We start from the raw sequence: 26,449 nt of genomic DNA on the forward strand, positions 1-26,449 counted from the left end.
GGCAGTTTCCAGAAGCAGAAGCTGAGGGCCAGAGACTTGTCTGAAAAAGAGAGAAGGCTAGGATTTGAATCCCAAGTTTTCTGACTCTAATGCTAGTGATTTTTTCTCTATGCTACCTTTTACTTGAGTGTAATTGGCTCCCAATTAGGTCATTCTCTCCCCCAAAATCATCCTGTATGTTCCTAGGAGCCTGAGCTATAGGATGTGGGTCTAGAGGTTCATGTCCCTAATACCCTATTTTCCTACTCTTCTTTTACAAGGTAAAGCTCCAGAACATGCCCTCCTCCAAATGCCATTGCCTTATGGGATTTGAATTTTCAGACTTTGTATTGATGGCAGGGCTGTGGTCTCTTCCACAGACCCTATTTACATTGTCTGTTTGTCCTATAGCTTCCATCACCCAACTCAGACCTAGTCTCTTTGCTCTCCAAGAAGTAGAGGGGTGTGTGTGTGTGTGTGTGTGTGTGTGTGTGTGTGGTTCCTTCCCATAGTCAGTCTAGGAAGTATCTATATTATTGACCCTAGGAATCATAGCATAATCTTAGATTTAGAGTTAGTTGGTACTATAGAATTAATATTGTTTAGAAGTGAAAGGGACATTGGAAGTGTAATCTAACCACCCCATTTTGCAGGTGAGAGAATTGAAACTTAGATAAGTTAAATAACTTACCTGAGATCATACAACAAATAGCAGGGGCAGGATTTGAATTCACGTCCTTCTTATTCCCGATGTGGTGTTCTTTCTACTGTATCTGCCTCCATCCTTGGGTTTCCTCTCCCTAGCTCACAAACTCTTTTGAGGTTCATGTAATTTCCTACCTGGGATGGGACAGAGTGGGGAGACTCACAAATATTAGCTCCCTCTTGTCAATCTTCCCAAATGCATGGGGGAGCGCAGAGAAAGTCCAGGGACTGGAGTGAAAGCCCTCATTCTACATGTGGAGATTTTTTTTTGGCAAGGGGGGATAATTTAGTTTTTATAATTTCTTTGAACTATTACTATTATTTTTTTCTATTTTCTTTAAGGCGGGCTACCACTCAGTCTTCTTCTGCCCAGAAGTCATCTTCCCAGAAAGCTTCTAGCAAGACATCAATTGGAGGAACAACATGCAGACTTTGTGAAAAAAGGATGAATACCTCCTCTGAAGAGGAAGAACAAGAAAGCAAAAGAAGGTAATGTCTGTCTGTCTATCTATCCGTCCGTCTGTCCATATGTCTGTCTGTCTGTCTGTCTATCTATCTATCTGTCTGTCTGTCTATGTGTGACCTCTCTCTCTCTCTCTCTCTCTCTCTCTCTCACATCTATCTCTCATTCTCATTTGCAGTGAACAATGTTCTGCAATAGTGTTTCAAAACATGGCTGAAATCATAGAGACAGTGCAGTAAAGAAACTTGGTGATCCTTTAATTTAGTCCAGCCCTCTTGGTTTGTAGATGAAGAAGGGAAAAGCAAATGAGTAAACCAGTCACATAGCCAGTTATTAACAAAGATAAAACATTAACGTTTCCTAATTTCCAGTCCAGTTCTTTTTCTAATCAATACTAGGCTATTATCCTAAATCAGATTATTCGAATGTGCATCAGAGAATCTTAAATGTAATTGAAGGAGTTAAGCATTTAAAACATGTCCTTGAACTGAAAGAATCCCTGGATTTTCTAGTTTTAAAACAAAGCACCTCATTCCTTCTCCCACCATCAAAAAAAAAAGAATTAGAAAACAGATGAGGCCAAGTAGTAAAGAACAAATGAAACCTTTGGAGAAAATAGTCTGTTTTTTTATTGCTTGTCTACAGTTATTTCCATTCCCCCTTTTCAAAATTTATCAGGGGCATAAAGAAATCGAGTAGAATGGTGTGGACCAGAAAGCCAAAGTAGAATTACAGTTTTTGAGAACCCATCAATCAATAAGTATATATTAATTGTCTACTGTGTACCAGTCACTGCATCAGGTGCTTGGGATACAAAGAAAACTGTTCTTGCTCTCAAGGAATTTACATTCTGTTGGGGAGAAAAATGTAAATTTATATGAAATCAATACAAGGCATTTTCTCCCCAGTGAGGGCTGATTGGCTAGCAGTTAGGTGGATCAGGAAGTCTTCATGTAGGAACTGTAGTTTCAGAGATAAGATGTAGTCCAGAACTTGGCTAGAACTTATCTGTAACAGGATAGAACTGACAAAAGGTCAAGGACTAGCAATTGGAAGAACAGGGGGAAGTGAAGTTTGTACTATGAGTAGGTTGTGGGGAATTTTACAAGGTTTTTATATTTGCTAATGTATTAAATACTCTATTCTTTTACATATGGTAGAGATTTTCTTTACCTTCTTAATGAGTGGGGACAGCCTTATATGGAAGCAAGGTAGGTAACTGTCCTTGTGGTTTTATTTAAGAAGACTTCCAGGGGTGGCTAGGTAGTGCAGTGAATAGAACACCAGCCCTGGAGTCAGAAGAACCTGAGTTCAAATATGGCCTCAGACACTTAACACAAAACTAGTCATGTGACCTTGGGCAAGTTACTTAACCCCAAATGCCCTACCTTCCCCCCTCCAAAAAGCAAAAAGAAAAATCTAAGAAAAAAAAGAGAAGACTTCCTACCTGAAATGCCTCCTTTAGCAAAGTATTACAGGAGAATTTAAGCTCCTTGAGGGCAGTGATTGTTTATTTTTGTCTTCAGATGCCCAGAACCTAGCCTCATGTGGCACAAAGAAGGAGCTAAATAAATACTTTTTGTATCACATTGAGTTTTGAAGAATCCCCTAATAAAAATGTGAATGCCCCTTAGACAAATAACATTTTCAGTTATTTATTGAATCACAGAATACTAGAGCTGTGAGGGACCCTAGAGATTATGTCACAGATGAAGAAACTGAACCTCAAAATGGTTTGTTCAGCTCACCAAAATGAAAGACAAAGTCAGGAATGATCCAGTCTCAGTCTAAGATCTTTCTCCCTATACTGGGCTACTTTTTACTTTAGTTTAACCCTCCAGCTTAAATTTTTTTTTTTTGAGAGATGAGAGGCAAGGCAATTGGGATTAAGTGACTTGCCCAAGGTCACACAGCTAGTAAATGTTAAGTGTCTGAGTTCGGATTTGAACTCAGGTCCTGACTCCAGGGTCAGTGCTCTATTCAACTGCACCACCTAGCTGCCCTGTACCCTCCAGTTTTATAGATGAGAAAATGCGTACAAAGAAGGTAAATGAGTAAGTCAATCACACAGCTTGGTTATAGTAAAACATAGAACACCTCAATGTTTTCTGATTTTTAATTCAGTTCCTTTTCAAGTCTATGTCAAACTGCTTCTCTGATTAGATTTTTCAAATGAATATCAGAGAATTTGAAATATAATTAAAAGTCATTAAATGTTGTCTGGAATCATATGTCACACATGTACCTTATGGATTGTCTAGTCCAAGCATTTTACTTTACAATGGTCAAAACTGGGGGGCTTGGAACTTCTATCTTTCCATTTCTAAAACTTTCACATATTAAACCCAGTTCTCATCTTTACCAGGGCTTTGTTTATCAAATCACTTTAGAGTCCTTATAGTTATCTGAAGGTCAGTCCCTAAAAGGATGGAACTTAAGAGAGGTGTTTTCCAGTGGCAGGGGACGGGGATGCCAAGGGAGCCGAAGACAACTGAAAAGCACGTTGGGAGGGTGCCACAGATAAACTTCAGCTACTTCACAGCTTTGTTACGGCCTGGCCCTGGAACCGAACATTTAGGGAATGTGTGATAGATGCTGACCAAGAAGAGCATTTCATAAGTGCATACATGGTTTTTTGTTTTCAGACTCATGACATCATTTATCTTTAGCAGTACAAGGTATATCTCAGGCAAAGAAACTGCTCTGATATTGAGGTTCATAGGATTTAGAGTAGGAAGGGACCATTTACTCTGACCTGCTCATTTTACAGAAGAGGCAGAGGAAATGAAATCGCAAGTTAGGAGAAATGACTTTCCCAAGTAAGTAGAAAAGCTGAATATGGAGTTTTGATGCCAGATATGGGCCTCCTTCTACTATGCTGTATTGAATCTTCACAGGATTCTAGAAATATATCTGGAAACCATAGAGATCATCAAGTGAAAACCTCTCATTTTTACTGATGAAGAAATGGAAGCCCAGAGAACTAAGTTACTTACTCAAGGTCAACTTGGTAGTAAGTGGCAGAGATGAGATTTGAACTCATCCTTTGACTTTAAATCCAGTGCTCTTTCCATGGTATTACACTGTCTTGTTTATGTTCCTTCAAGGATTCTATTTGTTGAATCAATAAATGAATTTACCCTGAGGAAACAAATGACTATCTCTTTTCTCCCTGGTTGATGTGTACCTTAAAAGAAACTAAAGTTTAAAACCAGAGAATGAATCTCTAATGATAAAATTTCAGGGAAAAGTGAATTTGGTTTGGATAAGGTATTTCAAAAGACAGGAAGGCCTTCTTGAATCTCTGAAACCTCACCACATCATGGGCTGCTGGATCTACCACATTGTGTCATCCTTTCTATTCAGCCTTCCTTTGAATTTTCTTCCTTACAGCACCAGTTGCTATGTCTGATTTGCCAGGATTTTCTATCTTACCCTGTTTTATTATTTCTTTTACAGTCTTGTTATGTTACATAATTGAGAAAATCCTATGAGAGAAATATACTGAAAAATTCCCCTAGATGAAAATATTCACATGAAATAACTAGTTCTAAGCTTATATCTCTGGGCCCCTAAGGTGGACTTTTCTGTTATGTAGGAATATCAGACACTGAGAGGAGGCCTCTCACATAACTTTTGTGCACATATAAATTGATGGGTATAAGATGGTGGAGATTTCACTAGTTAGAAGTATCTAGGTAGCATAGTGGATAGAACACCAGACTTGGAGTCAGGAAGATCTGAGTTCAGATCTGGCCTCAGACACTTACAAGCTGTGTAACTTTGGGCAAGCCCTTTAATCTCTGATTGCCTGTTTTCTCATCTGTAAAATAGGGATGATAACAGCACTTACCTCCCAGGGTTGCTGTGCAGGTCAAATGAGATAATTGTAAAGCATTTAGCATGGTACCTGCACATAGTAAGCACTATCTAAATGTTAGCTATTATTATTGTTATTATTATGTATCAGTGTCTTGGACAAAAGACTGTAAGCACAATTTGAGGCAACTGTGTGATTAGGTAGTCAAATAAATCAAAGCACTTTTAAGTTTAATTAAAGGTCACTGTGATTGGAGAAGGGGGTGGAGAGGAAGGCCTAATATGTTTCTCCTGGTTTCCATCACTTCACATCTGGAATTTTTTTGAATCAATTTCAGGCATTACATTTTAGAAAGCTGGGAGAATAAAGTGAAGAAATCAGGAAACAACTGCGATAGTGAAGGACCTTGAAATCTTGCTATCTGATAGCTAGTTGAAGAAACTGAGTGTGCTTAGCCTAGACAGGAGAAGAGATTGTGGGAAGGAGAGAGGCAGGAGGGAGCGGATGGACACGATTGTGTTTTCAAGCATTCGAAGGCATGTCATGAGACAGAAAGATTAAAATTGTTCGGCTAAACCTCAGTGGGAAGGATTTGAAGTGATGGACGTAAGTTTGCCAAAAGGCAAATTTAAGCTTGAAATAAGGAGAAACTTAAAAACAACAGCAGCATCATCATCATCATCATCATCATCATCATCATTGACAAGAAGCTTCCCAATAATTAGAGCTATCCTAAAGTGGAAGAGGTACTAGGTTGCTTCGGGGCTTAGGGGGTTACCAGTCATTGGAAGTTTTTAAGCAAAGGCTAGATTCCCCACTTGTTAGGTATGTTGAAAAGGGAATTCTTTATGAGTTGAACCAGATGGGTTTTGATATTCCTTCCAGCTTTGAAATTCTGTGATTTGGAAATTCTGATCATGGGGTTGTTCAGTTCAGTCATTTTTCAGTCATGTCTCACTCTTTGTGACTCCCTTAAGGGTTTTCTTGGCAAAGGTACTGGAGTGGTTTTGAAGAGGTTTGGGGTGCTGGGACCCTGATACCAAGGTAGAGTTGCCTGGAATGAATTCACACACTCAAGCTGTCTTTCAGTCAAGAGGTAGTTTATTATAATGCCAGTAGAAGCAGGTGAAGTCCCTTTGGGGAACTTTTGAGAGAGTGAGGATAGTGTTGGAGTTTATATGGAAAACGGGCATGTGGAAGGAATGCCAGGGATACTAATTAGGTAATCTAAGGGTCTGGGTGTCTTTGGGAACTATGGATGGGAAAGTGTAGGTTGTATACCAGACCTTGAGGGAGTTATCAGAGGTATGCACCTTGGAGATCTGGTGGGAGGGAGAGTACTTAGGCCAGCCAGGTACAGAAATCCTTGGGTGAGGCACCCCTCTGTCTGTTCTGTTAAGAGAATGTATTTTGCAGTAAGAGAAAATTTTCTCACAGGACAGGGGCCTACTGAGAAATTGGGAGGCTTCCAGAGGCCTAGGCACCCCATCATTTTTGCCATTTCCTTCTCCAGATCATTTAACATATGAGGAAACTGAGGCAAACAGGGCTAAGTAATTTGCCAAGGATCACACAGTAAGTGTTTGAGGCTGAATTTGAACTCAGGGAGATGTCTTCCTGACTCCAGGTCTGGCACTCTATCCACTGTTCTACCTAGCTGCCTGATAATGAGAATAAGCCAGTCTAAATGTAAGAAAAAATGCTTAACTGAGTCATAGAATTCTAGACATGTCCCTTCCCCTAAAATGGCTACCCACCGGGAATGAGCATTGACAACAGAGCCCAGTTAATGCTTTTATGAACTTTTAAAGGAACCTCAATGTGATGGCACAAAACTGATAACTGCACAAGAGAATGGCATGCTTACAAAGGTACTAACTGCAAAGGGCTGAAAGGGGTAAACTGATACATTTTTAGCACCATCTGACAATTCTGCCTTTGTTCTTTGCAGATTGTATCTGCTCACATGGGCTTATATGATGAGAGTTAGAAAAACACAAAGCTGAACAAACCATATACCTTTGCATGCCATTTTGAGCTATTTCCTCAAAGGATAATGGAAAAGATAGGAGAGACACCCCAAATGCAGGCTGTCTGGGAGAATGACATTCCCATGGGCAAAGTTCTACATGTGTAAATTGAGGGAATATAGAAAGATTCTATAGACAAATCTTGCTTCACATTTCAACAGAGTTAACTCAAGAAGGGAAGGTGCCGTATGAACATGACGGATTAGAGAAAATGTCAGTGGTCAAATTATTGTCAGGTCAAGACAGAACAGCTGGTGATGACTGATAACTATTCAAGTCACCATACCAAAGAGTTAAAGGTCTTAGGTTATTTATCTCATGCTACTTATTAAGCTCTGTGGTGTTTTATTTTTATTTTCTCCCTGTCAATTAAAAAAGAAAGAATAAAGCCTAAATGAAAGACATATCAGAGAGTGGCGTTTTGTTTTTTGATTTATAGTGTGAAGGGTGAATCTACCACAGGACAGGAGTACCTTGTTTTATTTGATAGTTTTGCCCTTGAAGAGTTGTGTAGTGGTTTGAGTTTCATAAATTAAAGTGCATTTTGAATAGCTTATAGTAGCTTTGAAGGTTTCGTTTTAGTCTGTTTTGTAAATATGTCTTTTAAAGATCAGGTTTGCTTCAAGTGATGTACAACTTTTATATTCAATAGTCAATGGGACTGAGGAAGAGACCTGCATTTGAGCCTCATTTTTTTTATCAGTAACATATTAGTGTGACCTTGAGCAAGTCACTTGACTTTTATATGCTCTAATTTTCCCACCAAAAGATAGAGACAGTGATATAGTTAAACCTGTAGCAAAAGGAATGTGCAGATAATTATTATCTGGTTATCACAATCTTCTGTAAAATTAGGGTTAAATGAGTTTCAGCCCTAGTTATTTTCCTTCCTCTGATATATACTGGTTATGGGACCCTGGGCAAGGTACTTAACTGCTTAGTGCCCCAGGCATCTCCCTAATGTTCTAAATTATGATAAAGTTTGTAGCCTGCAACACTGGAGGAAGTTCCCACCCTGGGCATTCCCTTCACCAATTGCATCACAGATCTAAGATACTGTTACCCAAGTTATCATATCATATTATTTAAGAATTGCATTGTTTTTCATATGATTTACTTATATTTGTCCAAAGTAGAAAGAAAAAATATTCCATTATTTGAGGGTTTTGAGTAGTGAACTTCCAAATACATAGAGGTTTCACTCATGTAACAGTATTGTGTGTATGAAGGAGCGAGGGCTTTTCCTAAATTTCTTGGAAGTGTAAGGAAAATTCAGACTCTTACCATAATGAGATTTTTTTCATTGCTTTTGCTAGCCTATAGCATTTTTTTATTCTGTACTTTTTCTGATAGTTATTAGTCCTAGATGTGAGACAAATTGCACCTGTTTAAATGATGAGCAAACTACAGGTATGCACCAATTTAAGGGACTGCTTATTATTTGATGTATGGTAATAGTACAGGGAGGGATGTGATCTGACGGATGTGATCATGTCTTTCTGGAAGATACAGAGGATTAAAAATATCCCTTAGATGCCTTTATTTCTATTTTGGAAAAAAATGTATTGAGGATAAATATGCAGGTCATTCCTGTGGGCTTCAAGAGTAAACAGATGAGGGGTGAGCAATTCTTTATTGAGTATTAATAGACTAAATTTCTGCATTTGGAATGGTTTTCTGAATGTGCTGGAAAAGAGTATTTCAAGGGAGAAATTCCAAAATGAATATAGATTGAACATTGCAAGACAGAAATGTGTGGTGGTGCTATTGGCCTAGGAATAAACTCAAGACTTTGAAAAGTAAAATCCACATGATGGAGAAGAGTTTTTAGTTAGTGCAGGTGAGAGCTTCTGATCCTTCTTAAAACAAATCATACTTGCTTATGGCATATCTGAAGGGCCAGCCTTTCCTAATAGCATATTTCAATGGCAGTCACTGCTTTATTGCATTAGGGCAAAGATCTCTGCTTGATGACTAATTGTTAATCTGATAAACTAAGACCTGTTAAAGGCTATTAACATATGGCCTTCCTGTGTAGTGCATGTATAATTCAGAGGAGGCCTTCTGGAGATAATACCTTCATGGAAAGAGCAGATAACTAATAAGAATTTAAGGGATAACAAGCAGGATAGTGTGGGAGATATTTCTGAGTGATCAACTCTGGGGTACCCAAGGGTCGTATTACATTATGGAGACAGTTGTCTTCCCTAGTTCACTACCATTCCCCTCCCCCCACCCTTTTACCCTTCAATATGACCTCAGCTTGGTTGAGGAACCATACCAGCTACTAGATGTGTTTTTTTTTTTTTTTTTTTTTAAGCAATCGGGGTTAAGTAACTTGCTCAAAGTTACATGGCCAGTTATTATTTCTGGGTGTGGTGCTGAGTATCTGAGCCCGGATTTGATCCAGGTCATCCCGACACTGGAGCCGGTGCTCTTACTTGCTGAGCCACCTGGCCACCCCTAAGCAATTGGGGTTAAGTAACTTGCTCAAGGTTACATGACCAGGTGTTTCTGGGTGGGTGCTAAGTGTCTGAGCCTGGGATTCGATCTCCAGGTCTTCTCAACACTGGAGCCAGTGCTCTTACTTGCTGTGCTACCTGGCCGCCCCACTAGATGTGTTTCTTGAACTTCAGAACTGAATACTTAGTCTGACTACGACTTTGGAGTAGGCACCCCTGGATTTCACTTTAACTCCTGGGAAGATTTTTATCTTATACTTTAGTTAAAGCTGATGGATACTGAGACAGCCTGGAGTTCCATGTCTTTGATACTTAATAACTCTGCAACCTTGGGCAAGTCAGTTAACCTTATAGGGCTTGTTTCCTCATCTGTATAATTTGAGATGGTTGAAACTAATGGTCTGTAGCTTTTATTATATGTACATGAGTGTGAAATTTATAAGGTGGCTGTTATTGACAATTGGGTGCTATGCACTTATAGACTGGACTAATGATTATTGATAACTCATCTAGCCAACGACAATGAAAATGAATTCCTTTCCCCTTCTTTCCAGTGATTAAAAAGAAGGTGCAAAGAACAATCTAACAAGGCAAAGCTCCTATCCTATAAAGGGACTTGTTATATTCAGTCTGGGCAGCTTTGGAACACTGTTATCTGACAGAGAGAGAGAGAGAGAGAGAGAGAGAGAGAGAGAGAGAGAGAGAGATCTAAGTTTTTAATATGGGTAGACTGGAACTGCTGAACCTTAAAGTTGTACAGGTTGAGACCTAGATTCTGTGCTTTTGACTTTTACACAAGGCAGAACTGTTTTTATCTCTGTTTCTGCTCTTTCAAAAGCCTCAGATTTAATTGAAAGTCCTGACATACACCATAATCTTCTGAAATGCTATGCCAACCTAGTGGACCATATATTTAGGGCTAGAAGGGAACTTAGATACCATCTTATCCAACCTCCTCATATAATGGATGAGGAAACTGAGGCCAATAGAAGTTAAATGACTTGCCCAATGTCACATAGGTAATGAACATCAGAGCTGAGATTTGAACCTCTGACCCTCTGTTTGATGAAACATCAATCTGTGCATGATGATGATAAGCTACAAAGTTCCTATGCTCAAATTTGACCATTAAAAAGAAAAAAAGAATATCTCTAAGTTTTTATTTAATATTAATTTATTAATATGTCTATTATTAAAATTAAATAAAATATTAAATTAAAATAAATTATTAAAGTGAAATCACTAAGAAAAAATAAAATTTCTCAGACATTAACTGGGCACATATCATAAATCTAGAGCTAGAATTTAATCCAATCTCCTCATTTTACACCTGAGGAAACTGTTGTCTAGGTAGATTCAATGATTTATGTTAAAAAAATTTAAATTTGATTTAAAAATTTAATTTATTAATTTAATTAATTTATTCAATCAATAAATTAATTATAATTTATTTAAAAAAATTTATTTAATTTTTAAATTTAATTTATTTAAAAAATTTAATCTATTTACTTTTAGTTTACAACATTCAGTTCCTCAATCCCTTGAGTTTCAAATTTTCTCCCATTCCTTCTCTTCCCCCCTCCCCCCATGGCAGCAAGCAATCAAATATAGGATCTACAAATACCTTCACATTAAACATTAGTGAAGTTGTAAACAGGGATTATTACCAATGGAGTGAACAATGAGAAAGAAGAAACAAAATGAAACAAAAAGAGAGAGAGAGCAAGTAGTTTGCTTCAATCTGCTTTCAGACTCTGTAGTTCTTTCTCTGGATGTGGATATCCTTCTCCATCACTAGTCTTTTGGAGTTGTCTTATAAGCTTGCATTGCTGAGAAGAGCCCAGTCTATCAAAGTTAGTCATCACACATACCATGTGTCTGTAATTGTGTACAAAGTTCTGGTTCTGCTCTCCTCACTAGGTTAAATGATTTAGCTAAGATCATGTAGGGAGTAAGTATCTGAGACAGGATTTGAATACAGGGTAGTTGACTCCAGGGCCATTGTCCTTTCCACCATTTGCAATTGCGGAGTAGTAGCAACATACTCTATTCATGCCTAATTAAATTGATAAAGATGCTTTTGGTCTTACAGATATCAATCACTGCTGTCTTCTTATGGAGAAGCAAGGAGACAGCGTTTTCTCAATGAGCTGAGTTTCATAGAAGAAGATGTACGTCTGGCTCGGTCTCTTGCCAGAGAAAAATTGGACAAATATGCTATTCAAGAAATGGTAAAAATACTTTAACTTTCTTTCTACAAGTATAAATGAAATAGCCATTAAATAACATACCACATGAGTGGTTTGATCTTGAGAGTAAGATTCGGAGCAGTAACCATTTGTAGCTTTCTGCTGATTTATCTTTGTTTCTGGGTTAACAGGTAAATGATAAGATGGCCTGGGAGAGGCATGTATGTGAGGAAAGGATAAGACGAGCTCCTGAGATTCTGGTGCGCCTTAGGTCCCACACAGTCTGGGAAAAGATGAATGTGAAGCTTTGCTTCACTGTACAAGGATTTCCTACTCCCGTGGTACAATGGTCAGTATTTTTTTTTTCTTTTACATTCCAATGGCTCAGAAATCATAAACTTGACTTCTAACCATTTTCCCATTCCTCTCCTGAAATGAAAATTCCCACCATAAAGGATTTCATGCAACTCTGGACACAGTATATATTTCTCAAACCTCCCAATACACTAATTCTAAATAAGTACTAACATTTTTATTCTAGTGCAACTCTATTAAAAGATTCCCTACAGGGTCATCTACTTAAGAACAGGCTCTTATAAGTGACATGCATTTAAATGAGTGGACTTTCATCAGGCTGGCATTTATGTGGTGAATGATTCCATTATCCAAATCTTTAGACACCATGGGATTAATTCTGTTAGGCCACATAGTGTGTGGTAGTAAACTTTTATCATTAAGCAGAATGCTTAGAGAATGAGATGGTTTGATTAACTGAGTTATCTTAAAAATTTTAATTTATAACTTTTGTTTTTATAACACCTACATCTACTAGCACAATACTCCTCTCTTCTGTTCCTAGAGAGCCATTCCTTAAAACAGACTAAACATGAAAAAAAGAAAACAGTTTAGTGAAACTAGCCAATGTCAACTAAGTATGATATTAAATGCAGTGTTCTATACCCATAGTCTCCCACTCCTATTCTCATATATCTACTTTGGGGACAAAAGTAGTTGGTATATGAATTATTTTTAAAATGAAGGTTTTTCTGTATTCTGTAAAACAGTTGAAGGCCTCAAATATTTTTGTTTCAATATATTTTTGTTTGCTATTTTTCCCCCTAAAATGTATTAAGTTACTTTCCTGCCTTAGTAAACAGGGTACACTCAAAAACATATACTCCACACTATACCACATCATGGAGGCAGTACCACATTGACATAATGGACATAAATACCAGGATGATTTGGGCTTAAATTTTGCTTCTGACTCTGTTAAAGTCCTTTAACCCTTATGTGCCTCATATAAGTTATGTCATAACTTCTAAATTACTGATAGTTGGGAACTCGATCTATGTTGGAGAATGGAGCTCCTAACTTGGATATCCCTATATAATGATTAATACTTTCACTAATTATTTTTAATTATATGTAAAGTATGCAGAATATCAATTATTATTGCATAACACTGAAGATTGAATGTATGGATCATAATGAAAATATTCAATTGACCAGAGAACATTTTCCCTCCCTTTCCTAGTTAATTAAGATTTTAATGTAACATACTATATATACTTATGACTCCTTTGAGAAAAATTGCAAGTGGGCTGATTATCTCTGACTAAGTGTAAGTATGAAGAGATATTCAAGACTATCAAAGCCATTAGAACATTGGTTCTGACTTTAAGTAAGTTAGACGAAACATTCCTACATGAATGGAGAGAAAATCTGATGTTATTCTCTATTCTTTTAAGGTATCAAAAGTTTCACAAAGGGTTTCTTGCTTATTTGAAATGAAGGTGACTTCTGATTTGCATCACGATTATATGTTTCATTAATTTCTAATGTGTATTATGATTTCAATTACTTTGGATTGACCTTCATAATTTTTATGCATTTAGAGATATGGGACTAATTGACCCATTTGCAGACAGCCACATCTGGATTCCCTGGACTATCTGGCATTTGCCTATATATGTAAATAAACATGTTTACATGTATATGTTACATACATTTGTAAAATATGTATTATCATATGTATATTAAGCACAATGCAACACATATGTATACATGTCTGTAAACAGATACACATAGATTATTTTTGAAGGGACCTTTGATTTTTTTGGTTGTTATTGGGGTTTTTTTTTGGGGGGGGGAAGGCAAGGCAACTGGGATTAAGTGACTTGCCCAAGGTCACACAGCTAGTAAGTGTCAAGTGTCTGAGGCTGGATTTGAACTCAAGTTCTCCTGCTTCCAGGGCTGGTGCTCTATTCACTGCACCACCTAGCTGCCCCTTGAAGGTACCTTTGAAATCAGCTAGTCCAATTCCTTTATTTTACAGATGAAGAATCCGAGCCAAAGAGAGAGGAAATAGAGCTTTGAATTTAGCAAATGTCAAAGCTGGGATTGAAACACATGTTCACTGAGTGCTTTTTTTTTGCTTTTTGGAGGGCAATTGTGGTTAAGTGACTTGCCCAAGGTCACATGGCTAGTTTTTGTGTTAAGTTTTTGATGCTGGATTTGAACTCAGGTCCTCCTGACTCCAGGGCCAGTGCTCTATTCACTGTGCCACAATAATTGCTTTTCCTACTATGTGCAGACCTCATAAATATATTGCATATATGTGGAATATATATATATATATATATATTTGTATATATGCATATATCTCATTCATATACCATAGGATCGTAAATCTAAAGGAGGAAGGAGCATTGTAAGTCAATGAGTCCAGCTATCATTTTATAGATAAGGAATCATTTTATATCATTTTATAGATGTGGAAGTGTAGTGTGAGAAAGGCTTAGTGTGAGAAGGGTCTCACATTAAATAAAATTCTGAAGCATGATTTGAATTTATGTCTTCCTGACTTCAAGTTCAATGCTTTATATACCGTGACACCTAGCTGAATCTATCTCCCCCAAGATGCACACATATGTACATATATGCACACACACATATTCCATGAATGAGAAAAATAACTAGATATTACATATGTGGCATATGTCTGAGAAGATTCAGTAACTATATTACCCTTATCTGTATTTCAACTCTAATTCTCATATTACTGAAAGCAGGAAAAAGAATATAGCTAGGAAATACCAATAATATTTGACATGCCATATAGTATTTATTAGTTCTTCTAAGAAGTCATATACATTTTGGAACTCAGTCCCTGTGGAGGGCTTTATATGTAAGAGATTGTGAATTTACTTTTTCAGTTGGTAGGATTCATATAGAGTCCTGTTTTTTTGTGTTGATTGTGCTAACAGATATGCTATCATACCTGCAAACATGATAGATACAGTTCTAGCCTTCTGAAGTATACGTAAGACTCAGTGCCTTTTGATCTTTTAATGTTCTTATGGAAAGCTGTGATTGTTGTAGTTTATTGCTACTATATGATCAGAGAAAAACAATTTCTTTCTTTATCTAACCAATATTACTTTCCATCTGTTTCTATATATAATCGTCTCACTACCACCACCACTTTGGCTCACACGTCAGAGTTTCTTTAGATAGTTCAAAAGTTTATTTATAATAATTGAATTTAGAGTTGGAAGGAAACATAGCCCTTATCTATTCTGTAATTTCATTATACAGTTAGGGAAACTGAGGCCTAGAAAAAGTTACACAAGGTGATAAGGAGATCCTCTCACCCTCAGTTTAGTGTCAGTTATTCATGAACACCAATGAAAAGCCCAGTAGGTCCCTGCACTTGGCTACTATACAAAAATAGTTTGCTATCTTCTTGATTAGGGAATATACACATACATGAAAGAGTAAATGAGATTATGTATCTGTCACAGACATGCCTCTATCACTCTAGGTCATTCTTGTCTCCTTTGTAAGTAACAGTTTCTCCATTTGTAAATGGCTGACATTAGTGCCTTTGTCTGCTCACCTTTACTGAGTCCAGCTACTTGAACCATTAATAGTGCTTCAGAACTTCCAAAATACCACTTTTACTCTGACCAGCACAGAAATGGGGCACTTGGAGTCTCCCATTATTGCTACCATTAGGGCTACAATAGGGAAAAATATGTTTTTGGCATATAGAATTGGAATTCAGAAAGAATGATGGAAGGGAAAGAGTGCTATACTTGAAGTCAGAGGGGCTAGGCTTAATTTCTAGATTTGCCATTTTCTTTCTGTGTGAAATTAGACAAGTTAAAAATTCTCTGGGCTCAATTTCCTCATTTGTTAAATGAGGAGGATGGATTAGATGTCGTTTTAGTCTCTTCCAGTTCTGAGACTATGATACAGTGAAGAAATAGTGATCTAAAAGTTGCTTAGGTTCCATCTTGCTATAAATAGGATTATTCAGTTACATACTTCTGTGAACTTGCCATTTTAAATGTGGTCACACCTTTTATCCATAAATGGTGCAAACCGGGTATGCCTTCTCATCCCATACAATTATTATCCAGGTTCTTTCATAAATCCTTCATAGAGTATATGATTATTTTGCTGTGTTGGGAACCTAGCTACCATTTATAACATTATTTCTGTAGAAGAATGTGACCTGACTTCCAAATTACTTGTATGGAACAAAACGCATGTGTAAATTGAGGATGGCTTATATCTGTTCGCCAAAAGGTGCATTTCTTTGCTTTTAGAGGTATAATATATGTTTTACTTCTAACAGTATGTTTTTCAGGTAGTTAAAAATAAGAGATATTTAAAAGCAGGACATTACAATATCAACAAGACCATGGAGAGGGCAGAAACAAACACTAAAAAGAAAAATCATTCCACTAATTTTTAAAACAAACCTCTTTTCCATATTTTAGGTATAAGAATGATAGTTTGATTTGCCAAGCAAGTGAACCAGGAAAGTATAGAATTGAAAGCAGCTATGGAGTGCATACACTGGAGATAAATAGGTAAGATATTCACATAAACAGTTTTGTTGTTGTTGTTGTTTATTGCCTAGCATTGGATAATTAGAAATTGAAAGGAAGAAATTGAGAAAATACAGAGCCCAGATATCAGGGAGTGTTGTCCTGTACCTTTAAATGTGTTCAGTAGTAACTTTAATTGGTGGCAGCAGGTCCTCTTTGAACATCCTGGGTGTGAGGCCAGAGGAATGTACAATGGGCAGCTATGTCAAGACACCATTCTGTGAACAAAAGGTTTGAATAGTTTAAGTGGAGATAATGACATTGCAATGTAAAAACTACAATGGTTTCCAACTGGAGCTAATTTGTTTAGTCCTAAAACTGTAGCTGATTCCCATGCCCCAGGAAAGTTCTTTTGAAAAATTCTAAGTGCACAAAAGATTTATTCAGATTTCTTAGATCAAGGAGCTTTAACAGTTGTATTTTAAAAATTAATTTTCACTTAAAATGTGCTGTAATCAAAGTGTCCAAGATTAAGAATCAGAAACCCATGGTTCTACTTTTGATATATTGACATTTACTAGCTGTCTGAGCTTTTCTTATTTATTTTTTATGGGATAAATATTTGCACATGATTGTTTGCTGAATGCCTTCCCCATTGGATTGTGAGCTTCTTAAGGGCAAGGAGCGTCTTTTGTCTCTTTTTGAATCCCCAGCACTTAAGAAAGTGTCTAGCGCATAGTAGACACTTAATAAATAAATATTAATTGACTTAGTTCTAGTGAGACTAATCTGTGAAATGGGGCTAATGATCCCTGTTTTGCCTTTGTTAGAGGGGTATTCAGTCAATTGAGAAGCAGATATGTAAAAACAAGTTGAAAATTATAATGTACTAAATGCATTGCAAACCTTAATATGTTATATAAATCCTAACTGCAATTATTATTATCATTATATCCATCCATCTATCCATCTATCTATCTATCTATCTATCTATCTATCTATCTATCTATCTATCTATCTATCTATCTATCTATCTATCATCTAGCTATCTATGCACAAACATACATATGCAAATAAAATCCCATAAGTAATTTAAAAACTGTTGTAAAAATAATTGGATTATGGTGAGGCTCATTGAATATTTTTTCTTATTTAATATTTTATTTTTTCCCCAATTACATGTAAAAACAATTTTACCATTCTTTTTTTTTTTTTGCTTTCAAATTTTGAGTTCCAAATTCCCATGTAGGAATATAAACAGGTTAATTTTATTGTATCCCTTATGATTTCTCTTTCCTGTTTACCTTTTTAGGCTTCCTTTGAAGCATATTTGTATTTGAAAGTCAAATTTTCTATTTAGCTCTGATCTTTTTATCAGGAATGCTTGAAAATCCTCTATTTCATTGCATATTCATTTCCCCCCCTGAAGGATTGTACTCAGTTTTTCTGGGGATGTGATTCTTGGTTGTAATCCTAGCTCTTTTGGCCTCTGGAATATAATATTCCAAATTCTCTGACCTTTTAATGTAGAAGCTGCTAAATCTTGTGTTATCATGACTGTGGCTCCATTGTATCTGAATTGTTTCTTGTTGGCTGCTTGCAGCATTTTCTCCTTGATCTGGGAGGTCTGGAATTTGGCTATAATATTCCTGGGAGTTTTCATTTTGGGTTTTCTTTAAGGTAATTGTAAGATTCTTTCAATTTCCATTTCACTCTCTGGTTCTAGACTATTAGAAACATTTTCCTTGATAATTTCTTGAAATATAATGTCTAGGCTCTTTTTAATCATAACTTTCAGGTAGTTCAATAATTCTTCAATTATCTTTCCCACATATATTTTCTAGGTCAGTTGTTTTGCCAATGAGATATTTCACATTTTCTTCCATTTTTCATTCTTTTGATTTCATTTTATTGTTTCTTAATGTCTCATAAAGCCATTAGCTTCCACTTGACCAATTCTAACTTTTAGGGAATTATTTTCTTCAGTGAGCTATTGTACCTCCTTTTTCCATCTGGCCAAATTTTCTTTTTAATGAGTTCTCTTCAGTGAATTTTTGTATGTCGTTTATCCATTTGAACAATTCTGCTTTTCAAGGCATTCTTATCTTCATTGTTTTATTTTGCTTTTATTTTTTGGAGGGTAGAAGGCAAGGCAATTGGGGCTAAGTGATTTGCCCAAGGTCACATGACTAGTAAGTGTGTCTGAGGCCAAATTTGAACTCAGGTCCTCCTGATTCTAGGGTTGGTACTCTATTCATTACACCACCTAGTCACCTCTCTTCACTTTTTTTTTATACCTCTTTTACCATTTTATTCTTTAGCATTTTTTGTGTGCCTCCTTTACTAAGTTGTTGATTCATTTGTGATGATTTTCTTGCATCACTTTCATTTCTCTTCCCAATTTTTCCTCTACTTCTATTATTTGATTTTAAGAATCCTTTTTGAACTCTTCCATGACTTGAGACCAATTCATATTTTTCTTGGAGGTTTTAGATGTAGCATTTTGAATTCGTTGTCTTCTTCTGAGTGTGTATCTTGATCTTCCTTGTCACTCTAGTAACTTTCTATGGTCTTAACATTTTTTCTGTTGTTTATTTATTTTCCAGCCTATTACTTGACTTTTAACTCTAAAATTAAAATGGGGTTTTTCTAAAGTGGGGTTCTTCTCCTCAAGTGAGGAAGTACTGTCCCAAGCTTTAGGGATTTTTTTTGTTCAACTCTTTTCAGAGGTAACTCTGGGGACCTATAAGTTTTTGGCTCTTCCAAGGTGGTATGGCCTACGGAGAGGTGAGTTTACTACTTTCCTGTACTGTACACTGGTTTGTGAACAACCACAAGCACTCTTTTTCAATCCTGTAACTGTGACCAGGGTCCCTGCTTCCCTACAGCTACAAGCTCTGCTGTGTTAGTGTTCCTCCTCACACTGGAACTAAGACCCAGGAATGTGAGAAATATCTGAGTATGGACAAAGGAATAGAGTCCTGCCCCTGGTGCTAGCAAAGAGACCCTGTAAATCTCCTGCTGATGCATTATCTGATCCCCTTACTGTCTGTGGGCTGAGAGTTCTAGAAATTGCCATTACTGCCACGGACTTAGTCATCCTGAAGCCTCTCCTGGTTTATGGGGATGGGGTCTGGCCTATGCTGGTCTGTGCTCCTCTCTCACCTTGGTACAATATACCTTTCCTGCTGACCTTCTAAGCTGTCTTAGACTGGAAAACTATTTCACCCTGTGTGTTCTGCCACTCTAGAATTTGTTTAGAGTCATTATTTAAAGGGGAGTTTAGGGGAGAGCTCAGGTGAGTCCCTGCCTTTACTCTGCCATCTTGGATCTGCCTCCTTACTGAATATTTAAATAAATATATTCAATAATTCTCAATGTTACCTTTATGAGTATCAAATGGGAGAGAATCAAATCAGTATATCCTGAGAATTTTTTAATTCCATAAAACATTCAGGTTCAAGAGGAAAAAGAAAGTTTTTCAAAATGCATTTTTAAAAAATCTCTCAAGGATGTTAGCATTTCTTACATTGATTCTTACTTCAAGAATCCCTCCACTTATCCCTTTATTTAGCTCTCATCTAAAGTACCTGCCAAGTAATGTTAGCTATTGTAACAATAAATCTGTGTATATATATCTTATCACTCTGCTAGACTATATGCCCCATGAAGGCCCGAGCAATATCTAATTCTAATTTTATCTTTCTCAAATATCAAGGGCAATGCCTTGGACACAGTAGGAGCTTAATGTCTGTCAAATTGAATTAAAGTTGCCATCATATGCTATGGACAGTCTATTACTTCTGGCACTTCAGTTCCCTTATTCTCCTACCATCTTTCTATTTTTTCCCACCTTTTTCTGTCTCATTCATTCCCCTTCCTAAATTCTCTGTTGTAACCTGAGAATCATCTGACTGTGGCAGGAAGCCTTTTGTCCTCACCACTTAAGACATCTCAAAAGAAGAATTCCTGCCCATAGGGATCACGTATAGTTGAAAACAAAAACAAAAACAATGTATCTAGTCTCAGAATCTGAGTGTAAATCCATCCTCTTGTAATTAACAGTGTGATTAATCATGGTTAATCACTTCGCTCTCTGGGTCTCAGTTTCTTCATAGGTAGAATGATGGTATTTGAATATAATGAGCCCCAAGTTTCCTGCTAACCTGGAATACTATGAGTCTATTGATTATTAAGAAAATACCAGGCAAAGGGACAGAGAAGCCAACTAAGTATGGCTTTTGATTCCACTCACACCTTTATAAAGTATTGTGTGTGAGCGCTGTCCAGCAGTTATGGGCTCAAATAGAAGTGGGCAGCAGAAGAGAAAAGACTCTTCTTATTGTGGTAAACTAAAAAGGGTGCCCAAGGCCTGTTTTTTGTATCTGTTAACCAATGATTCCATTGCTCTATGAAATCTATTAACTTTGACTAGAGAAGATGAATTGTAGGATGAAACCAAAGATGAAAATATCCAACCTCTTTTGAGGATGGATGTGGGTGTAGAATAAGCACATTTTCTACTTTTAGGAAAATTTCTTTCTTGTTGAGGGCTGCAGGACCCACTTCCTTTTTAGAATTATGCAAGACAAACATAATGGTCCTCTTTTTATAGAAGCAGTAAAAAAGTGCTTCTTTTTACACTAAACAATATGGTACAATGGAAAGAATTCTCTACTTAGAATCAGAAAAATTGTGTTCAAATCCTGCTTCTGATTCTTAATACTTATATGACCTTGAGCAAGTCACTCTTTCAGCCTTTTTCCTTTCCACCAGTAGAACTGATGATCATCTTTTTCAGTTAAAAAATTTAATAATACATCTAACAAACAAATAATCAGACAAAATGCATTAAAATTTGAGGTCTCTATAGTAAGAGCACCAGCTCCAGTGTCAAGATGACCTGGAGATCAAATCTGGGCTCAGACACTTAGCATCTACCCAGAAATGCCTGGTCTTACGTGTAACCTTGAGCAAGTTACTTAACCCCAATTGCTTAGGGGCAGCCAGGTGGCTCAGTGAGTAAGAGCACCGGCTCCAGTGTTGGGATGACCTGGGGATCAAATCTGGGCTCAGATACTTAGCACCACACCCAGAAATAACTGGCTGTGTAACCTTGAGCAAGTTACTTAACCTGATTGCTATAAAAAATGTAAAGTAATGTAAATTTTTACAAAATAATAACTATATCAACTTCTTTGTTCCATGTTCACTTCTATATTTCCTATGTGAAACTGGGTAATATATTATGGATGAAATTATTCAGCTTTCTGATATGCTTCAAAATGTTGTAGGTAGCTATCAAGAAAATTCCATCTCATATTGGACATGATGGCTAAACAGATATTTAATTGAAGAAATCTGAAAGGCTACTGGAAACTCTACAAGTCAGCTTTGTACTCTCAAAATTAAATAATAATCAAAATTGATCTTTCCTCAAAATTAATAAACATTTTGTAGCTCTGAGCAGATGAAATGATAATACATTTTAGAAATAGAATCACTGTGAGTATGTATCACTAGTCCTTAGGCTCTTCTCAGCTGTTCATACCAAACTGCTGAGCTGCAGTCTATCTGATCTGTGGCCATTTTGCATGGCTTGGAATGTGTTGGCTCCCATTGCCTGCTGGTGAGGGAATTAATTTTTCCTTCTGATGCAAGTGTGACATTTATTCCTATGAATGTTCTTTGGCTATGATGGAAAAATTCTTGGAGTGCCGAAAAGGAAGCATAATCACGTTAATTTAACATTGTAATTGACACTATTTTGTATGTTCTTCTATTTTTTTCTCTTGGGGCTCATAAAATGATTCCCAATCTTCAAAGAATTTTTATTTGTTCTCATGTTTTTAGGAAGTCTTCAGGTCAAATAGTTTTGTACTTTCCATTGATAACTTCCCATGCTACAAATGTAGAGTTAGGTTTACTGCTTTGGTTAATATTCTTACACTTCATATTTAGCTAAAATTGTCATTTTAGCCAAGCATGACATAATGTGACACAGCTCAAATCTGAAAACACTGAAACTTGTTCTATCTATAAATTAGTAACTTTTGCTTTTTGCACATCTCTTCATAATATGGCATCCATTAACAAAAGTATGATAATTAGCATTAATATCTCTTGTGGGGTTGGTCTTAGCTACATCTTTGGGATTATAAATGAGCCTCAAATAAATCTGCACAAATAGAGACCAAAGAGCCTTTTCTGGGCATCTGTCCAAATGGAAAAAAATCAGTTGCTTAATCAGCAGATTACAAATTCTCACAGGATAGAGTAAGGGCCAAAAATAGGGACAATCATGTGGACTAGATCTATGATCATATGGTATATTGGTATTAGTACATGGAGGAAACTCCCTCCACCGATGCAAATTGGCACTGTCACTGCGACTGAGTCTTATAGAGTTGCTTGAGGCATTGAGAAGTTGTGACTTCCCCATGTTCACAAAGGCATTATATATTTTAAAAAAGGACTTGAATTCAGGTATTCTTGCATCAGTCAGTTTTATCTATTATGGCCTAAAGTGAAGGCTAGACCAAAATTCTGATGGTCAAATGCTTATCTCTGGCAGCATAAATTATGTCCCAACAAACTCTATTTTGCAGAATGAATTAGGATAAAGAGGAAGATGAGGAGAAAGATTAAATGTCAAAGGAAGCTTCTGTGGGAGTGAATCTTCCTTCTCAGAGTGTACTAAACAAAAATGTCAAGTAGGAAAATTCTTTTGTGACCTCTCTTCCTTTCCACATTCTCTTTCCAGGGCACTCTGTCCTCTTTCAGACCTCTCTGTCCTTGACTACTACTGTGATGTCCCACTAGGAATGTGGCAACAACCTATGTTCTGTACCTTTTCTTACCTTATTTCTCCTTTCTCTCCTTACTTGCATCTTTTTATTTGTTAAAAGGAAACAACTCTTTATTCATTAGAAGAGCAAAAATACCATTTCCATTTCGTAATTTAGCCCCCACCCAAGAGAATACATATTAAATTTGTAGAATTAATCATTTAGTAGTCGTGGACTGCTTTTGGAGATCAATACCAGGGTTGATCCTCCTCTGCACTGTATAAGTCTTTATTGTTTGCTTCTTGGTGCTTTAATCTCAGGTCAACCTTTTCAGCTTTTGCTTGAAGGATTACGATTGTTCTTTCATAATTTTTTTCAGGAAGTCCATATCTAAGGAGCTAGACACCTCATTTTAGGTTGCTTGAAGTTTCCCAGTGTTTTAGCCTATTGGTTCTTGAGTATTATTGCTTCAGGGCTTTGCTTTCTGCTCAGGGGCAAGAATGCTAATTGAGGACTAAAACAAGCTAATCAGTGCTAATGTGTTAGCTAGCTAATATGTCATCCTTTACTTACAACATAATTCCTTAGCCTTACTAAAATGAATATGTTTCATGATGGAAACTTTAAGGGTAGAAATTTGAGTCTACAAGATTGGTTGGGGACAGAATAATGGTCAATGGCCCATGCAAACATAGGTCTGGCCCTGTTCCTTCTACCTTAATCAGTTAAAAAACATTCATGAAACATCTACCTTGTGCCTGGCATTGTGCTTAGCTTTGGGGATGCAAAGATATAAATGAAACAGTTTCTGTCTTGAGGAAGCTTATATTCTGGGGATGCACAGAAAGGGGAGACATATATATATATATATATATATATATATATATATATGTATATACACAAGTAAATATATAAAATATCTGTTGGTTCAGCACATCTATCACTATTTTCTTAAACTCCTTTTCTACATCCCCAGGTAAAGAATAGTGAAATTACAAATGTTCAATGCTTAGAACTCTTAAAGAGTAACTTGCTTGCTTGAATATTTCAGGTAAAGTTGAGGAGAAAGCCTTTATTTGTTGTATTCCTATGGCTTCTTTGGTGATCAATAAAGGGAAAAGGGTCAGATGGTGCTAGGATCATAGGATTAAGAACTTGAAGAAAACTTAGACATAGTTTAACCCAACTCCCTAATTTTAGATTTGAGGAAACTGAGATCCAGAGAGAGGATCTGCCTTACTCAAGATCCTAAAGGTAGTTAGTTGCAGCACTGGTTCTCTTTCTGAACTGTTCTCTTTTTAGCCCAGAACTTATTCCACTCTAATTTTACATTCCTTTGAAGAGGGTTGGTAACAACTCTGTGAAAGCAGAAGCTAAAATTTGCTAATTGTTTGAGGTATAGATGACAATAGTAATAATAGCTTACTTTTATGTAATAATTGATAATAGATGACAGATGTCACTTTAAAGTTTGCAAAATGCTTTACACTGGAGTAGGGAAACTTTGCCCTTGAGGTCATATGTGGCCGTCTAGGTCCTCAAGTGAGACCCTTTGACTGAATCCAAACTTTACAGAGCAAATCCCCTTAATATAAGGTTTTGTTTTGTAAAACTTGGACTCAGTCGAAAGGCTGCACCCAAGGACATAGAAGGTCACATGTGACCTCAAGGCCATAGGTTTTCCACCCCTCTTTTACATTATACTATCTCATTCGATTCTTACAATTCCCTGTGCAGTAGGTGCTATTTCTTCCCTTCTCCCTTTTTATGAATACAGGAACTGAATCTGAGATAGATTAAATGACTTGTCCAGGGACATATAGTTAGTATTTAGAGGGAATTTGAACTCAGCCCTTCTGACTCCAATATCAGTATTCTCTCTATTATGCCAAATTACTTTTAATACTATTATTACAGAGTACTTTAGTAGTACTAGTAGCTGCTTCCATTTATAGAAGCTTTTGGGTAAAAAAAATTGATTTATTTACATTATTATCTCATTTAAGCTTGACAACAATCCTGTGAAGTATATAAAAGGTATCAACTATCCCCACTTTACATTTGAGGAGTCTGAGGCTCATCAAGTTTAAGTAAATTACTTACAATCTGAATCAGAGGTACGATTCAAACCTGGGTTTTTCTAGCTCCAAACATAAAATTCTATCTTATATTATATTATAATCTTAAGTCATTCAAACCATTACTTTTCTAGGCTCATAGTCTCTATTCATGCCTCATTTTCCTCTCTTTGAAATTTTGATATGAGAGTTAATGAATCCAACTTCTTACTGTCAAATTCTGTAACTGTTCTGTGAATAATGCTCTTTCTTCACCTTTGAGCTCCTATCTGTCTTTGAAAGCCCAACCCATATATGACTTCCACCATGAAACCTCCCCAATCCACTATATCCTCTATCTTCTCTCTTGGACCAATCAAAATTTTCAACTTTGTAATGTAGTACAATTGTTTGTGAATGTGCATTTCCCCCTACTAAGCTTTTTGTTTCAAGAGCATATGGATCTTAGGTTGTTTAAATTTTGTATCTCTCTTAGCTCCTAGAACAGAGTTCAATTCATGAAATAATTGCTTAATAAATATTTATTGAATCAGATGACTTGTGTTCATATCTTACCTCTGTTCCACCTATGTGATCTTGAGCAAATCATTTCTCTCCTATGGGCCTCAGTGTCTTCACTTGTAAAATCAGGGAATTGAAGTAAATAACCTCTGAGTTTCCTCCCAGCTCTGAATCTTTGGGTGCATCCATGATAAATACATTCTAAGATTGCTTTCACTTTAAATATCATGGAACCCAGTTATTACCAAATTGGAGGAAAAAGCTAACATCTGCATTGTAGTTTATTATGTCATAATGAGAGAGCTGGCATATCATTGGGTACCTGGGGAAATGATTTTACCTGCAGTATAACTAAATTAGTGGCAAAGCAAGGTGCTTTCTAGTGGGGCTTGGCTGCACTTGTACTTTGTATTGCTGCCAGTTTTCCTTCAAGGAGAACAACCATATGATGACCTTGCTTTCTAAACCCCTGTATGCATTAGGTCCTGGTTACCTGTCATACCAAATCTCTCCCCTGAGCTGTGGCAATTAAAGGAGAGCAGATGGCTTTCAATGACACTTCAGATCTGCATTTAAACTTCACAAGAGAGGCA

At 36.7% G+C, this 26,449-nt stretch overlaps 1 protein-coding gene across 1 annotated transcript in view; it reads left to right on the forward strand.

The window, feature by feature from the left end:
- The window catches only part of MYOM2 (myomesin 2), a 155,710-nt gene that overhangs the window by 13,130 nt on the left and 116,131 nt on the right, over positions 1 to 26,449 (forward strand). Inside the window, exons 3-6 of the mRNA XM_069065405.1 lie at positions 1,027 to 1,173; positions 11,552 to 11,690; positions 11,840 to 11,997; positions 16,439 to 16,531. Coding sequence (XP_068921506.1) covers positions 1,027 to 1,173; positions 11,552 to 11,690; positions 11,840 to 11,997; positions 16,439 to 16,531 — 537 coding nt within the window. The remainder of the gene's footprint in view (positions 1 to 1,026; positions 1,174 to 11,551; positions 11,691 to 11,839; positions 11,998 to 16,438; positions 16,532 to 26,449) is intronic.

This window comes from Petaurus breviceps, unplaced genomic scaffold (genome assembly GCF_028583685.1).
Source record: "Petaurus breviceps papuanus isolate PSGF00001 unplaced genomic scaffold, PetGlider_PUasm1.0 90686, whole genome shotgun sequence".
Taxonomy (NCBI): domain Eukaryota; kingdom Metazoa; phylum Chordata; class Mammalia; order Diprotodontia; family Petauridae; genus Petaurus; species Petaurus breviceps.